Source organism: Garra rufa, chromosome 20 (genome assembly GCF_049309525.1).
Source record: "Garra rufa chromosome 20, GarRuf1.0, whole genome shotgun sequence".
In the NCBI taxonomy this organism is placed as follows: Eukaryota; Metazoa; Chordata; class Actinopteri; order Cypriniformes; family Cyprinidae; genus Garra; species Garra rufa.
Window position 1 is genome coordinate 8,596,506 of NC_133380.1, and position 18,358 is coordinate 8,614,863.

Below are 18,358 nucleotides of genomic sequence, written 5' to 3' on the forward strand. Positions count from 1 at the left end.
TATGTGATTTAGCCACTTCCCCGTTTTTTTCTGAGGTTTAGACAGCATAGATTAGTAGAACAATGTATTCAATAGTACATTAACTGTGCAATCCATACTGTTGTTTACAGCCGAGTATCTCCGATATGTCTGCGCACCCGGGTAACTGACCAAACCGTGACGTAAGTGCAAACCCTCTACGGCGGATCATAAACCGAAAGTCTCACCCATAGGCTTACTTTCCAGTTGATCATGACAGACAACAGGTGAGTGTAAAACTGTATTCGAGTACAACCAGAACATTTCAAATGTACTGCAATTTACAAACATTCAATTTTAAAAAAATATATTAGTCATATATAACATTTTTACATTTGGAATTTATGTATAGATATTAGCCAATAGCCATTATTTACATCCACTAAGTAAAAGCTGAGAAAATGAGGTATTGTCCTTCCAAATACCTATAAAAATATAGGAGTAAATGCATACATATTCTATACATACAGTATGAATGTTCTTTTCTTTTCTTTGATGTTGCATGTTTAGTGTATTTATCAGTTTCTTTACTTCCTGTAGCATCTACTGTGGAATTTCCTCATTTGTACTTGGAGACTTCCTTCTCAAGAAATTCCTAGAGATTGTAGCAAGGTACATATAATGTCTGTTTTATACCATATTCACATGGTACTCCAAGGTACTTGCTGTGATGGCACATGTATAAACTCCCTTGGTATTTCCAAGCATGCCCATTAAAACATGGTAACACCATGTTTTTTTGGACATGGTATTACCTTCTGGTACATTTATTGTTCACGTTCATGTGGCTGACAATCTAAACAATGTTCTGGAGCGACAAGGGAATAAATGACACATCAGTGCTGTTCAATTTTGAGAAAAACTCTTTCCTCTGTGTCTTCCGTGTCTACACTGAGTGAATCCGATTGAGTGAGGGTGGATTCGGTCCTCACCCTTGACTTAAAAATGTTCTGCACTCCTTGGGCTAACTTTCTCTGTGCATTTTTCATCCACCACATCTTCTTCAACTTCCCGCTCATGTTATTCGGGCTCTCCAAACACAGTTCCATAAGTAATCCCTGAGACTGTGAGGGTAGTTTATAAAGTGGCAGGCCCCTCAGTAGCTTTGGCATGTCATGCTCCTCATTGATGGGAAGTTCATGAAAGTCTAACTGCAGAAGGACGAACCGCTGAGCAGCGCAGCCTTTTTGACGGTCAGCAAAAATGCAGCCCAATGCCGAAGCCAACGTATCTGAGGTGTATGTGGCAAGATCGCTTTGTTTGTCCACTGCAATCTTCCAGTACACCTCAGCTCTCTGTAGTGTTGAAGGTGAAAGCACCAGAAGGGCTTTTCCTCCATGTTTCTGGATGTGATCGAGCTTAGAGTGGAGCCATGCTGCGGGGCCGCGAGAACCAAGCTCTGTTTGGCTCCACAGGTCGAGAAATACTCCGAAACCCAGCTCGGAAAGCAAATGGCCCAGCATACACACCAACTGTGGGTCTGTGGCTGAGGAATGGAGCAACAACACCTGTCCCCTCATATCTAGAAAGAGAAATGAAGAGGGCATGAGAACATACTTAGGGAAATTGACCGTTCTTGATAATAAAACACACAAATAACTGTAAATGTGTACCTTGAGAATGACATCTTCTGTCCCATTCGCTAAGCGACCCTGTGAGAGGAAAATACAAGAATGTAAATTCTCATTAGAGAAAAAGACTTTCTATAATACTTCAAGGAATAGTTCAGCCAAAATTAAAATTCCTGAAAATTCACTTACTCTCAGGCCATCCAAGATGTAGATGAGTTTGTTTGTTCATCAGAACAGATTTGGAGAAATTTTGCATTACATCACTTGCTCACCAATGAATCCTCTGTTGTGAATGGGTGCCATCAGAATGAGAGTCCAAATAGCTGAAAAAAACATCACAATAATTCACAAGTAATCCACACAACTCCAGTCCATCTTGTGAAGTGAAAAGCTGGAGTTGTGTGGATTACTTCTGGACTATTGATGTTTTATCAGCGGTTTGGACTCTCATTCTGACGGCACCCATTCACATCTATTGGCGAGAAAGTGATCTAATGCTGAATTTCCCCAAATCTGTTTTGACGAACAGACAAACTCATCTACATCTTGGATGGTCTGAGAGTGAGTACATTTCAGTTCTTTTAAAGTCACTAAGATGAAGTGCAAGATGGGTGAAAGAACATAAAAGAGTTGAAGAAAGAGTTGAAAAAGACAAAGAGCATGCTGAGATGGAGCAAATGTGCTCTACACAGATCACCACAAAAATATGTGCCATTCACAGACACACATGAATAGAGCCATTGAGAGCATAGAGATGCAAAACGAGTCTGTCTTTTATCAAAAATCTCAACAAAAACTTCAACTGTCTCTCTTTCCCTTTTTTTATTTTTCAGTGGCCAAATCGCAGTGTCTAGAGGGCAGGGCAGCGAGTGGTCAAAATAATGGCAATTAAATAAACATTGACATTAATCTATTAGTGATTAGTTCACTTCTAAAATAACAATTTCCTGGTAATTTACTCATGTCCCCCCATGTCATCCAAGATGTTCATGTCTTTTTTTTCCTCAGTCGAAAAGAAATGAAGATTTTTGAGAAAGAATTCCTGGATCTTTCTCCATATAATATACTTGAGTGGGATTTATGGGTTGAAGGTCCAAATTGCAGCTTCAATGCAGCTTCAAAGGGCTCTACACAATCCCAGCCAAGGAATAAGGGTCTTATCTAGTGAAAAAAGGTTATTATTCCTCGGCTGTTATCATGTAGAGCTTTTTGAATCTGCACTGAAAATGCAATTTGGACCTCTAACCCATTGATCGCCATTGAAGTCCACTATATGGAGAAAAATCCTGAAAATGTCTTTTTTACAGAAGAAAGAAAGACATGAACATCTTGGATGACATGGGGGTGAATAAATGATCACAAATTGTATATTGTTGTAGTTTCTTTGCTTCTGAGAGGAAAAACATCTTACTATATAAATAAAGAGATGCCGTAGATTGCAAAGACTTACATTTGAGTTTGTTCACCAGAAGAAGTATTGCAAAAGCGGTCAGACAAACAAGTACCAGCGGCAGGAGAACAAGAAGGCTCCAGTACTGTCGCTCCACTAAGACAACATAAAACGAATAATAAATCAACTGATAACAACCATACTTATATTCAGTATAGTAAATGTTAGTTTTAGTACATCAGATCCACAAATATATCAGTGTGATCAAATGACAATGAATGGCAGCTTTAAACAGGATGTTTTTCTCTTCACACACTTACTGGGATGTTGACAGTACCGTATAATATTTCCATCCACTTTAAGCTGGAGACAAAGACAGACAAAGATGAATGTTTACTAAGTTCATAGCCTGTTTGCACTAAATGAACGATGAATGCTGAAAGAAAGAAATCAAAAAGGTAGATGCTATCATACCATCACGCAGAGCTGCTGCTGATCCCCAGACATGATATTCACGAACTTCCCGGATGCCTTCAGAAAACAAATATCATTAAAGCAAACTGCTTTTTAACTAGCTGGAAAAACAATTATTAGCTTTGACCTCATCCAGAGTAGACACCATATTTAATTTTACATAAATTAAAATGAAAGCAAACAAGGGTCCATTTAACATACAGTACACCGTGGGAGTCATTCAGTTTCAAAAGTCACTAGTGAAAATGCTTCTACAGTTGAGGTGAAACGTTTACATACACCTTGCAAAATGTTGTTTATTTTACCAGAATAAAAGGGAATCATACAAAATGCATATTATTTTTGATTTAGTACTTACCTGAATAAAATGCTTCACTTAAAAGACATTTAGTCCATAAGAGAATATAATGGCTGAATTTATCAAAATGACCCTGTTCAAAAGTTTACATAGACTTGATTCTTAATACTGTGTTGTTACCTGAATGATGCACAGCTGTGATTATGAGGTAATGAGTCCCTTCTTTATCCTGAACAGTTAAACTGTCCACTGTTCTTCAGAAAAATCCTTCAGGTCCCACAAATTCTTTGGTTTTTCAGCATTTTTGTGTATTTGATCCCTTTCCAACAATGACTGTATGATTTTGAGATCCATCTTTTCACACTGAGGACAACTGAGAGACTCATATGGAACTATTACAGAAGGTTCAAACACTCACTGATGCTTCAGAAGGAAAAACAATGCAGAGCGGGGGTGAAAACATTTTGAATTCGAGGATCAGGGTAAATGTAACTTATTTTGTCTTCTGGGGAAGATGCAAGTATGTTCTGTAGCTTCTGAAGGGCAGTACTAAGTGAAAAATATGTTTCGGGGCAAAATACTGTATCTTTTATTCTGTTCAAAAGTTTACACCACTGGCTCTAAATGCATCATGTTTACTTCTGAAGCATCAGCGAGTGTTTGAACCTTCAGTATTAGTTGCATGTGAGTCCCTCAGTTGTCATACAGTCATTGTTGGAAAGGGTTCAAATGCTGTACAAAAATGCTGAAAATCCAAAGAATTTGTGAGACCTGAAGGATTTTTCTGAAGAACAGCAGGCAGTTTAACAGTTCAGGACAAACAAGGGACTCATGAACTATCACTAAACAAAAAAAACAAAAACAAAAAAAACAGCTGTGGATCATTCAGGTAACCACACAATATTAGGAATCAAGTGTATGTAAACATTTAAACCGGGTTGTTTTTACAAATTCAACAATTATTTTCTTTTGTGAACTATATGTAAACGTATTTTATGTAAAGTACTAATCAGGTCAGTACTAATGAAAGAAAATTACATACATTTTGCACGATCCCTCTTATTTTAGTAAAATAATTAATAATTTTGCAGAACCTGCAAGGTGTGTGTAAACTTTTGACCTCAACTGTATTTTGCATTTTTAAATGATACAAAAGTGTTGCCATTTATATTCTAATTAAATATTACTACTATTTACTACTAAGTTTGATTGTAAAAAATATAACATATCAGAAAGTCTTGTATTTGTTTTGTTGGTCTTTTGATTTAATGTTTAATCTTGCTTTATATATTTATTATTTATTTTGCATCAAAATGTTTTTGATATGGAGCCCTGTTTTCACCACAGAATAAAAAAAAACTTTAAAAAGGTAATTGCGACTTTTTATCTCACAATTTAGACTTGACTTAGAAAGGTTAGAATTGTGAGATGTTAACTTGCAATTCTGAGATAAAAAGGCAGAGTCTCCCATACTTTTTTATTCTAAAAGCATTAATTTACAAGTTTCAATTAAACAAATCCAGTGTGGTGGTATGCATTTTATATCCCACTCTTGCAATTTTTCTGTTTCCCAACAGCCTCATTCCATTTATGTCAAATTTAATATGCCATCTATTCTTAGGTCTACACAGGACAGAAAATACATATACCCAAACTTTATATTTACCCATAGCACTGTGCTGTTTTCTCTCCAATTATTACAGCATTTCTCTCTGAATCCTTTAACTTCTGTGCATTTTCCATCTGCCTTGATCTGGCACGGCCACAATTCAGCTTTTATCCTGCAAGGCGCTGTTAAATTCCAGCTTAGCACCGGCTCACCGTCATTCGTCTTGATGTGGGCTAAAGACACTGACATGTTGCTCAGGACATTGTCTTTAAACTCTGCTGGGAGAAAGACAAAAATCAAGATGGTGCTGAACACCCTCCAGATCCAAGGCACTAATGCCAACTTGTATTTTTAAGAAAGGGCAGGGGTCCACTAGAGGGCACTAGATTATTTTAAAATGATTTAATATCTGAAAAATTTAATTAAATCTTAAAAAATTTAATTTTAATAAATGAAATTTTATGATAAATATACATTCTGGTAATTTTACAGGGTACAAATAAATAAATACACGCATATATATATATAATTATTTAATAATATTAAATGTTTAAAATGTTTTAAAGCATAATATTCAAAAAATATATTATTTTATACAATATAATCACAAACAACTGGAAAAGTAATGGGGTCTCTGAATATTGTGGTTTTACCTGTTTTATTTTTTTCAAAGGGACAGATTTCTGTACGAACTGTATCATTTTTCCATGCCTGAAGCATATGCAAACACAAACACACAGCGCAAATTAAAATAATGTACAAACAGATTTCAACAGACATTGTTTTGAGTGTGTGCATGTTTGAAAAGCATGCTACCTGGAAACACATGCAGTTCGTGATTGACGCCAGTGGAATGCTGTTACTTGGCAGGTCCTGAGAGAAGAAAAGGTAGGTAAGCAAGAACCAAAACACAAACTGGTTTGTACTGTTTGTCTGTAATGAGCCCATAGGCTGTGTGTTACATGGACAGAAGGAATGAGCGAGTTCACTGACCGAGCATCTCCCTTCTCTTCCGCGTTTCACACACAGGGACAGGCCCTCAGAAGCTCTTTCATCCTCATCAGCTAACAGCACCTTAACCTCTCCCTCGTCTCTTTTAATGTACACCCTGGGACCTGAAAATGAAACCAGGAACCATGGAGAATAAAATGAAATTTGCTTATCCACTTTGGTCTTGTATCCTAAAAACAAGCGAGTCTGATTCTCTTATGTATCTTTAGAAAAGCATCTAGCTGAATCCAGAAACCAAACCTCTGATCCAAAGAACCAACCTATCATTTATCATTCAAAGCTCAAAGTTAACCCAAGTCAAATACCTTTTTGTTTTTTGATTGGAAAAGTTGCTAAACAAAATGTACTGTAAAGAACTATTGAGGAACTTATGTTTTACTATTCATAAAGGCTCATTTTAGAACTTCAGGAGTACTCTTTTGAAAAACATTTTAGGGATTAAGTGAGGAAAGCTTTTTAAAAATAATACACCAATCCACACATACCTTTACACTGCTTTATGTCTTTTAGGTCTGGTAAGGAACACACTGTCAAAAATAATAATAATGGTCACCCAGATGCACTTTATGCTGTAATACAATGCATTTTTTATCCATCTCCTCTAAAATATAACATGGTATAACTATAATAATAAATAAGTACATAAATAAAAATTAAACATAATGTGTCATTTCTGATTCTTAGAATAACATTTAGATGCAACAAGACAAAAGTTGTGTGAATAAAATAAAAATAAAAAATCTACTTTTAGATCATATGCTGTTGTATATACTACCAATCAAAAAAAAATGTTAAGGTTTTATTAGCATTTTCTGCTCACCAAGCCTGCATTTATTTGATCCAAAGTACAGCAAAAAAAGTAAAATTTTGAAATATTTTTACTATTTAATAAAACTATTTAAATATATTTTAAAAGCTACATTTTCAGCACCATTACTCCTGTCTTCAGTGTCACATGATACTTCAGAAACCATTCTAACATGCTGATTTGCTGTTTTTAGAAACATTGTTTATAATTATTATTATCAATATTTTAAACAGTTGAGAAGTTTTTTCAGGATCCTTTGATGAATAGAAAGATCCAAAGATATGCATTTATCTGAAATGAAAAGCTTTTGTAACATTATACACTATACCATTGCAAGCTTGGAGTCAGTATGTTCTTTTGGGGGGGACTTTTATTTAACTTTTATTTAGCAATGATGTTTTCAATTTATCAAAAGTGATAAAAGACATTTATAATGTTACAAAATATTTCTATTTCAGATAAATGCTGTTCTTCATTTGAACAAAAAAATTCTACTCAATTATTTTCAACATAATAATAAAATAAATGTTCTTTTGAGCAGCAAATCAGAATATTAGAAGGATTTCTGAAGGATAAATTGACTTGAGTAGTGATGGAGTTATTTTAAAAACTTACTGTTCAAAAACTTTTGACTGGTAGTGTATGTGTATTGAGAGTTGCTACCTGTTTTTAATGTAGGGACATGAATTTCAACTGCAGGTGACTTGGCGAATGATCCAACAGTGATCTTCATTGTTCTGCCAAAGTCAACATCTTCATACTCCACCAGAGTCAGCTGCAGCACACAAAGATAAACAGTGAGATAACAATCAAGCCACCAATTTCACGCACACTTACAAAGATTTTCTTCACCATTGCTTCAGTCAGGTTTTTCTGGAAATTCACTGTTTGCTTTTATGTATAATATGCCTGGCCATTTTAACTTAAACCTAAATTAAACTAAATATCAATTTTAAGAGTCTAAATATTACTCCGTCATTTCTGGTACAAATAATTAAGTTGGTCATATTGCTTGCTCATATTTAATTTAGCTATTTTTTAGACTATTAAAAAATACACAGTGTATCCAATTTAGCCTGATCAGCCCACAGAGATCTTATTTACAAATTCCTGGTCAAAAATGACCTGTCTTTAAAAAAAAGCTCATTATTCTCTCATTATTCTATATTACCACTAAATTTTGATTCAATCTTTTTATCAACTTGTTTTCTTTCAAATAGCACAGATTTTGCATTTCTTTTTGGAATGATCATAGGCCTCATTGATCTGAGCTTATGAACCTCAGTTTTTGAGTACAAGTCAAGCCCAAAATTATTCACGCCCCTGGCAAATTCTGACTTAAAGTTACTTTTATTCAACCAGCAAGTTAATAATAATACGACGATGTACAAGAGGCATCATTGTGGAAAAAATATTTCTCAGCTTTTATTTACATTTGAACAAAAAGTGGCACGTCCAAAATTATTCATACCCTTTTCAATAATCAATAGATAAGCCTTTATTGGCTATTACAGCAATCAAACGCTTCCTATAATTGCTAACCAGATTTTTGCATGTCTCCACTGGTATTTTTGCCCATTCATCTTTAGCGATGAGCTACAACTCTTTCAGGTTGGAGGGTCTCCTTGCCATCCCCCTGATCTTTAGCTCTCTCCACAGATTTTAAGTTGGATTTAAGTCAGGACTCTGGCTGGGCCACTGCAAAACATTAATGGTTTTATCTGCTAACCATTTCCTCACCACTTGTGCTGTATGTTTTGGGTTGTTGTCATGCTAAAATGTCCACTGGTGCCCAAGGCCAAGTTTCTCTGCAGACTAGGATGCTTTAGAACAGCTTGGACAATTTGGAATGGTATAGAACTTTGGATTTTCCCATAGACTGTGACAGTTTGCAAAGGGTATGAATAATTTTGGACATGCCACTTTTAGTTCAAATGTTAATAAAAGCTGAGAATTTTTATCTTTTGGGTCATTTCCGGTCAAAAAAAAAAAAAATTGCTGGTTAAATAAAAGTAACTTTAAGTCAGAATTCGCCAGTGCTATGAAAAATATTGGGCTTGACTGTATATTACCCTGTAAACAAAGTCAGTAAGTTTTAGTACAATGCAATAACATCAACTAGCATTTTCAGGAAAAATTTAATCTTTTCCAGGTCGAAATAGCCAGAAGATAACATGAGGGTTAAATAGACAAGGTAGTGACACTCACATTGAGAAGTTTTTGAGCAGAGGTCAATGTAAAGTCTAATCTCTTGCACCACTCTTGCTGCCCTTCTGCTGGATGGTAGCATATTGTAATAGTAGCTACATGAAGAGAAGACAAATAGGTGAGCTTTAACAATGCACTGCTGTCTTTTAGCAAAAGCAACAGTTTGAGAAAATCTATTTCTCAACCCAGAAAGTTTATTAGCTAATATTTTGAGTTTTCAAGCCAACCTTGATCTAGCTCTTCACAGAGAGAGTCTTCCTGTTAAAAAAAAGAGGTTAAAGGTTTTATTTATAGATTAAATTTTCAAGTATTAAAATCAAATTTGGTTGTGAATGAACAAAACACTTACCCTTTGATGTTCTGATGTGTCACCTGACAGGGAAACACATCCTGAATCCCAGTCCCCTGAAATCAGAAAGGTAAGTGTTAACAAAAACCATTGTTAGGCTAGCAAATATAATATGCAACTACTTCAAGGACTCACCACTGCCCTTCTCTTCATATTCTGATCTCTCAGTCTCTCTGTCCTCGTTATCTCTGAGGTCTGGAATAATACTCAGCTGGATGCTGATCCACAAACACGGTTTGCAGTCCTTCCCATGACAGCACAATTTTGGCTTAACGGCCAGAGAACACACATATACAGGTCCACAGACCACATCAAGTGGTGTGATAGGGTCTGTATTTCTCACCCTGCAGTTTACACCCTAAAAACACAAACATTTTCTAGTTCATAAACAGATCATCTTGCTTGACTGTGTTTTGATTATTTTTGTATTCGCATTTGAATTCACTTTTTGGTTTGACATGCATTACTGACACAGAATTTCAGGAAATTCTCAAAACTCAATTTACCAAAAACAATCTAACTTCTAAAATAACAATACAAAATGATGCACGAATTCAATTCTTTATTGAATACTGTTTTTGACTGTTTACTGTCTTTGTTTTTTTATATATACTCATACAGAGAACTGCCTTAAACAAAACAATTATTATTTGTATTTCGAAAATAATTCTGGAATCATTATCAGTCTTTAAAACATGTAAAAAGATAAAATTATTATTCAGGAAAACTGACTTAATCCACCCAAAATCACTGACAGGCGATAGCTAATATAATGTAATTAATTAAAATGACAAAATATTAACATAAAATTGTCATTTTCCAAACTTTATTTACTTTTTACTTTCATGACTTTGAAAGTAAAAGTCACATCTTTGAAAATTATATGTACACTCATGTTTATTTTTACTCGTTTCATGATAGTAAGACCACTTAAAATTAAACTTCAAATCAAGTTTTTGTTTGTGTATTTGTTTAAAATGGCATAACCGTTTTTTAAACTAGATTTGAAGATTTCCTTTATCATCTCAGACATCCTTGTTTGACAGTGATACATGTGTGTTAATTGACAGACTAAATACTACTGAGGCAACTAGCATAATATTGAAAAAAAAATGAAAAAATGAAAAAAAAAATGAAAAGAAAAATGTATTAATTATTTTTTGGTTCTATGTGCTGTTTTTGTACTAATAATATAGTGTAATATAATATACCAGTCAAATGTTTTTGAACAGAGAGATTTGTAATGTTTTTTTTTTCAAGAAGTCTCTTCTTCCTACTTTTGATCCAAAGTACAGCAAAAACAGTACAATTTTAAAGTATTTTTACTATTTAAAATGACATTTTAATTATGTAAATATATTTTCAAATGTAATTTATTCCTGTGATTTCAAAGTTGAATTTTTAGCATCATTACTCATTTTACTTTCAGAAAACATTCTAATATTCTGATTTGCTGCTTAAAAAACATGTAGTATTATTATTGTTCAAAACAGCCAAGTAGGTTTCTTTGATGAATAGACATTTTAGAAGAACAGAATTTATCTAAAATTTTAATATTTTGTAAGATTATAAATGTCTTTATCACTACTTTTGATCAATTTAATGCTATAATCTATAATTTCTAAATGATATTAATTATATTAGTCATTAAATTGACTCCAAGATTTTGAACTGTATAGTGTATAATGTTACAAAAGCTTTTGTATTTCAGATAAAGGCTGATCTTTGGATCTTTCTATTCATCAAAGAATCCTGAAATAAAAAGGAACTCAACTGTTTTAAATATTAATAATAATAATAAAAATGTTTCTTGAACAGCAAATCAGCATATTATACTCATTTCTGAAGTATCACGTGACACTGAAGACTGGAGTAATGGTTAGGTTTCAGATAGAAAAGAGTTATTTTAAATAGTAAAATAGTTTTACTGTTTTCGCTGTACTTTGGATCAAAAAAGGATCAAATAATGCAGGCTTGGTGAGCAGATAATTAAACATCTTACTGTTCAAAAACTTTTGACCTAGCACATGAAGGTAATATGCTTCAGTAATACACTGGACACCTTTGTATTTTTTATAAACATAACACAACTATACAAATGAACAAACAAACTTTTTTAATGAATGAATACTCAACCTGAGGACAGAGGAGGTTGTTTTGTGGGTTGTGCGTGACTCGTTCCAGTGAACACACACATCCGCTGGCCAATAGGAGCAGTTGGACAATCCAGAACGTCAACTTCATTGCGCAACAGTTTCGCTCTCGTATCCCAAAGACAATTAATCGTAACCAGTTAAGAACAAAATCCTATAAGTTATATCCTTCGCTGTGTCGCCTCTAGAACCCAAGACGACCATAGTTCTGATCGGCTCGGATACACAGTCCAAATCCACCGACCGGTGCTCGAATCTCGCCGAACCGGAAGCTTGAAAACGCGCAGTTACACCGCATAATATCCCGGTTGTCTGTGAAGAGATGAGATGAGAAAACGAATAGTTAATTATTATTCCGCGATTCAATCCCTTTAGCACTTGTAATATCAGATTTAAACTTTGGTCTAAAAGGTGGCTGATCTGTGTTTGGTAAGAAGTCACCTGGCTTCCAGTATGCCCAGGTGTGTCTGTGTGAATTACTGTACAGATTGCCAGATAACGTGGGTGTGCGTGAATCATGTTTAGGCTACTGCCTCGCCTGGGTTTCCGATATATATTAAAGGGCCATGAATATTGTTCTCATGTATTTTATGTAAACTTTTATGTCAACTATTATTCAGAAATAGGCTAACATTCCCTTAATGCTTGTAAAAATAAAAATGTAACATTCCCCAACGTTCTGACATTCAAATAACCTAAAAAAGAAATGATTTTTAAACATTTAAAAACTAATTTTAAATGTACTGAGAACATTAAGAAATAACATTCTCATAATGCTTGCTAAAAAACAAAATATAACATTCCCTAGCATTTAACATTCAAAATATATTTGAAATGTTCAGAGAACATTCAGAAACAACATTTCATTAATGCTTGCAAAACACAGTGTAATATTCGCTTATATTTTAACGTTCAAATAACCAAAAAAGGCTTGTTAAATATTTAAAAACAAATTTAAAATGTTCTGAGAACATTCAGAAGTAACATTACCATAATGCTTGCAAAATAACCAAATGTAACATTCTCTTAACATTCAAAAACCAAAATATTTTTTTAAACATTTAAAAATAGATTTTAAATGTTCGGAGAACATTTAGAAATAACATTCCCATAACACTTGCAAAATAACAAAATGTAACATTCCCTGTTCTAACGTTCTAACATGTTCTACCGTTCAAATAACCTAAAAAAGTTTTTCAAACATTTAAAAACAAATTTGAAATGTTCAGAAATAGCTTTCAGAAATAACATTTCTATAATGCTTGCAAAATAACAAAATGCAATCTTGCCTAACATTCTAATGTTTAAATATATATATATATATATATATATATATATATGTGTGTGTGTGTGTGTGTGTGTGTGTGTGTGTGTGTGTGTGTGTGTTTTAAACATTTAATAACAAATTTTCTGAGAACATTCAGAAATACCATTCCCATAATGCTTTAAAATAACAAAACGTAAAATGTAACATTTTAAACCTTTAAACATTAATTTTATTTTAATTATTCAGAAATAATCATTCAGAAGTAACATTAAGGTTGCAACATAACAATGATGTAACATTTCCCAACTTTCTAACATTCAAGTAATCAAAAAAAAAAAAGTTTTTATAAACATTTAAAAATAAATTTGGACTATTCAGAAATAATGTCATACCTAAAACTTCTATAGTAATGCAACTTAAAATTAGACATTAAATCCACTGGTACACTAGATTTTTCCAAATGTGTCACTGACCTCTTATTTATTTTTAATTGAGACTATTTTAAATACTTAACCTGCATTACTACATATCTCACAATACATAACAATAGAGATTTGTTTCAATAAAAAAATGCTCATAAACAAAGCAAATTACTTAAGCTTTAACGCAAAATGTTACTTACTGCCAAGCGGCCTTAATGAGAAGGTGTTTTTGAAGCACTACAGAGTACGATTTTAAAACCTCATATGACTTGGTTGCCTTTGACACACATTCATTAAATGAAAGAGCGTGTGAATGAACTTTGAGTATATGAGAGACTCACTCCTCCCAGCTGATAATCAAAACTCTCTCTCTCTCACACACACACACACACACACACACACGCACCAAGTGGCTTTGTGGACAAAACCTCAGAGGTAAAAAGATGTTTATGTGCTCATAATTAACAGAGCTGTTTTCTGGACGTGAAATATGATCGTGGTGATTTGCAGCTTTGTAAAACTGTAACCAGGAAACTGCCAGGTGCAAAGTTCCCTGTCGGGATCATTCTCTGTAAACGAGTGAATGTGTTAAGCAGCTCTGTTTCATGTGCCATGGCAACTGGTAATAATAACTCGCCTGGAATTAAGAGTCACTGTTAATAACTGACAGAAACCACCCAAAACAGGGAGTAGCATAGTGAGTTCATCCAGACGCTTCTTTTAGAGATAATAAGGCTCAAAGTTTGTTAAGCAAGGGCTGTTTATATTAGAAACACCCCAAAACACCCATCCCTGAAGCAGAATGCATATAGGGGTGACTGGGGAGAGTTGTCATAAGGACAAGAGCAACTGTCATTTTGGGGCAAGTTGTAACATGTTTAATTTCAACTTTCTAGTGCCCCACCATTAAAAGGACACTATCTGCAAAAAATAAAAAATAAAAAAACATATATATATATATATATATATATATATATATATATATATATATATATATATATATATATATATATATATATATATAGTGTTGAAAACTTTTTCATTACTAGTAAATTTCAAAAATGCATTGGTATAAATGTGAAAATTTGTGATATTAATTTATAATAATAATAACACAACAAAATGTATATTCCATTTACTATTTTACAGCATGGACAAAAAAGCTGGACATGTGCAACAGCTATTTTGGAGTCAAGACTTCACAGTTTGTACAGAAGTCAAGTTTCTAAATATAAATATATAAAATATTTAGTAGCATAATGTATTATTAACATTTGTTTTCATTACAATGGCATTTCAATGCTTGAAAACAAGACAGCACCAAAGTACTCTGCTTTTTCCAGATAGCCTGACATTTAAAGCTATTTTTATTGAGTTTTTAAAGGAAATTGTGTTTTGTGTTTGTCCATTGTGTGGTGAAATGTTTTTTTTCTTTTTTAATTTTGTCCTTTGCTACCTATCCTGACCAGGACTCCCTGGTAGAAGAGATCTCAACGGGGCCTTCCTGGTTAAATAAGTAAATAAATACATACATAAAAAGTCAAATGATATGGTTTAATTTGACTGTATTCACCTAACATTTGGTGGACATTAAACAAAGTATGTAAATTTTGTGCGCTTGTTCTAGAAATGTCTAATGGCTAGGTGAGCCCAAAAAGAAATCTGAATAAACAAGTTGGTTAGCATTCTTTCACCTTTTTTTGGCTGTACTTGGAAAAAAGTTAGAGGCATTTCTCAGACCTACCCAGGCACATTCATTAAATGCTTTTGTCTCATTCAGAAAGGTCATTTGATGCTTTTAGCTTAACAATTGTGCCTTAAAAGATGGTTTATGTGTTTTGTGTGAAATCAAGTGTGAAAAAAACTGCTCTTTTTATTTCCTCTTTTGTGTAATAAGAACATTGAGTGAATATTTATTGATGTTCTCTTTCGTTAGGCAAAGTTTTTTGCTAAATTGATTTACAAATTAACATTATTCAGCTACCATAACACTATATCTTAATTTTTAGAGCATACAAATGGTAACAGATCCATTACATTGTTACTACAAAAATATACTTAAACTCAGACTTGCTTTTTTGTGCAGTCAGGAGGCGTTTCACCTGAGTGTATTAACAGTAAAGTCATAAAGCGCCCCCTGCAGACTGTATTATGTGATGCAATCTAACATTCATCACTGGAAACCCTGTAAAGCAAGGGTCACCAAACTTGATCCTGGAGGGCCAGTGTCCTGCAGAGTTTAGCTCCAACTTGCCTCAACACAGCTGCCTGGAAGTTTCAAGTATACCTATTAAGGCCTTGATTAGCTGGTTCCGGTGCGTTTGATTAGGGTTGGAGCTAAACTCTGTAGGGACACCGGCCCTCCAGGACCGAGTGTGGTGACCCCTGCTGTAAAGCTTAACATTTGTAATATTCATTCTCAAAATGAAAGATTTTAGTGAACTCCTAAATAATTTGGAAAAAAAAAAAACGTTTGTAAACAGTAGTATATAGGAGAATATGGAGCTCATGCTCGTGGAAGAAAAAAAAACATAAATTTTTGCTGATATTTATATGGCCAAATTATGACAGCTTATTTGAGACCTTTATAACGGCATAGCAGACAATTTATATAAAAATCAGTGCTGTCAAACTATTAACTGCATCTTTTTTTGTTAAAAGAATGTTGTCACATCCATGTTCCGTGTTTTCCCCCCAGCCTAAGTTCCTGTGTTTCCTTTTATGGTCAGTTTCCTGTTCTTGTTTAGTTAATTGGTTATTCTGTCCACCTGTGTCTATTAATTATCCTCATTAGGTCCTCGTTTGGTTAGTATTTAGGCTATAGTGCTTTCCTTCCTGAGTTTCTTTGTCTTGTCTTAATGTTGTGTGAAGAGGTTGTGTTCTCCCTTTTGTTCTATTAAAAGTTCTGTTTGTTTGAAATTCTGGATTCCATTGTACTCCCTGATGCTCCTTTTTTTTTTGACCGGAGTTTTTTTTTTTTTTTTTTTTTTTGACTGGAAATGACACAGGCTTCTCACAAAAGATAACAAGACGATTTACAAGAGGCATCACTGTGGAAAAAAATATTTCAAATTTTTTATTTACATCTGAACAAAAAGTGTCATGTCCAAAATTATTCATACCCTTATAAGTAATCAATAGAAAAGCCTTTTTTGGCTATTACAGCAATCAAACGCTTCCTAAAATTGCTGATCAGCTTTTTGCATGTCTCCACTGGTATTTTTGCCCATACATCTTTAGCAATGCGCTCCATCTCTTTCAGGTTGGAGGGTCTCCTTGCCATCACCCTGATCTTTAGTTCTCTCCACAGATTCTCAATTGGATTTAATTCAGGACTCTGGCTGGGCCACTGCAAAATGTTATTGTTTTTGTCTGCTAACCATTTCTTCACCGTTTTCCTGTGTATTTTGGTTTGTTGTCGTGCTGAAATGTCCACAGGTGTCCAAGGCCAAGTTTCTCTGCAGACTGCCTGATGTTGTTGTTGAGAATTTTGATGTAATGCTCCTTTTTCATGGTGCCGTTTGCTGTGATCAGGTTCCCTGGCCCACCGGCTGAAAAATACCCCCAAAACATTAGGTTCCCACCATGTTTGACAGTGGGAATGGTGTTCTTAGGGTTGAAGACTTCTGCTTTTTTATGCCAAATGAAGGCTACATTAAATTTTTGTTTCATCTGACCATAAAACAGAAGACCGGAAGTCGTCTTCTTTGTCCAGATGAGCATTTGCAAAGGCCAAGCGGGCTTTTGTGTGCCTTATCTGGAGAAGTGGTGTCCTCATTGGTTTGCGTCTGTGGAACCCAGCGCTGTGCAGTATCTGTTGGACTGTCTGTCTTTTGTTTGCACATACCACATTTTGTTCAAATGTAAATAAAAGCTAAGAAATATTTTTTCCACAATGATGTCTCTTTTACATCGTCTTATTGTCTTTTGGGAGAAGCCTGTGTCATTTCCGATCAAAAAAAAAAAAACTTGCTGGTTGAATAAAAGTAACTAAGTCAGAATTTGCCAGGAGTATGAGTAATTTCGGGCTTGACTGTATGTGTGTGGTACTGTGTATATTCATTATGTACAGCTGCAATCAAAATTATTCAACTGTATATGAATATATTATGTACACAAAAACTTTAATTTTGGATCAATTAATCATGATTACTCATTTGACAGCACTAATAAAAATCCATATGAATATCAGTTGTCACTCTATATCTCCCAATAACATGTCGTAGTAAGCAGATATTTTAATGCATAGTTTTTATGATCAAGCCCTGTAATTTCTAAATATAAGCAACAATATACTGTAATGCAATGCAATACAATGATGATTAGATTAAAAGGCCTTTTACTTAGTAAATTGCATGATAAATATGTCCCTATTAAGAACTCAGAATAGAAAAGCACAAAAATAGAATATAAAAGCTTATATCATCACATATATAAATAGAGAAACCATGCCAGAAAGTCCTCTATAATAGAGAATGCCTGTACATATCATATATCATAAAGTGCTGCATGGTTGTATAACTCCTCCTTTGGGATAGATGTAATAATGCAGCAATTTCTGTTTTCAGTGCTTGATGACACTCCATTCAAAAGTGAACTACAATTTTTTTATTTTTTAGTTACTTTCCCTGGTGATCAGTTTGTAATGATGTAACTCAGTTACTATTTGTGAGAAGTAACTAGTAACTATCACTATTTACTTTTTTAAAGGGGTCATCGGATGCCCATTTTCCATAAGTTCATATGATTATTTAGGGTCTTAATGAATAGGTTATAATAT

The 18,358-nt window shown here is 34.0% G+C and overlaps 1 protein-coding gene across 2 annotated transcripts; it reads right to left on the reverse strand.

Annotated features, from left to right (window-relative positions):
• Positions 1-246: 246 nt before the first annotated feature.
• il17rc (interleukin 17 receptor C) lies at positions 247-13,862 on the reverse strand. 2 transcript variants are annotated; one of them, XM_073826016.1, is made up of 17 exons: positions 13,779-13,862; positions 11,873-12,201; positions 9,872-10,094; positions 9,737-9,792; positions 9,615-9,645; positions 9,388-9,482; positions 7,843-7,954; positions 6,857-6,898; positions 6,354-6,475; positions 6,177-6,233; positions 6,014-6,071; positions 5,418-5,635; positions 3,454-3,510; positions 3,300-3,342; positions 3,040-3,135; positions 1,632-1,670; positions 247-1,540 (listed from the first exon to the last, which is right to left on the reverse strand). In XM_073826016.1, exons 2-17 carry the CDS (start codon positions 11,978-11,980, stop codon positions 855-857), a joined length of 2,043 nt encoding a protein of 680 aa, XP_073682117.1. In that variant the 5' UTR covers positions 11,981-12,201; positions 13,779-13,862; the 3' UTR covers positions 247-854. The 2 variants fall into 2 exon arrangements, with proteins under 2 accessions (XP_073682117.1, XP_073682116.1); XM_073826015.1 differs by having other exon boundaries at positions 6,177-6,475.
• Positions 13,863-18,358: the final 4,496 nt, after the last annotated feature.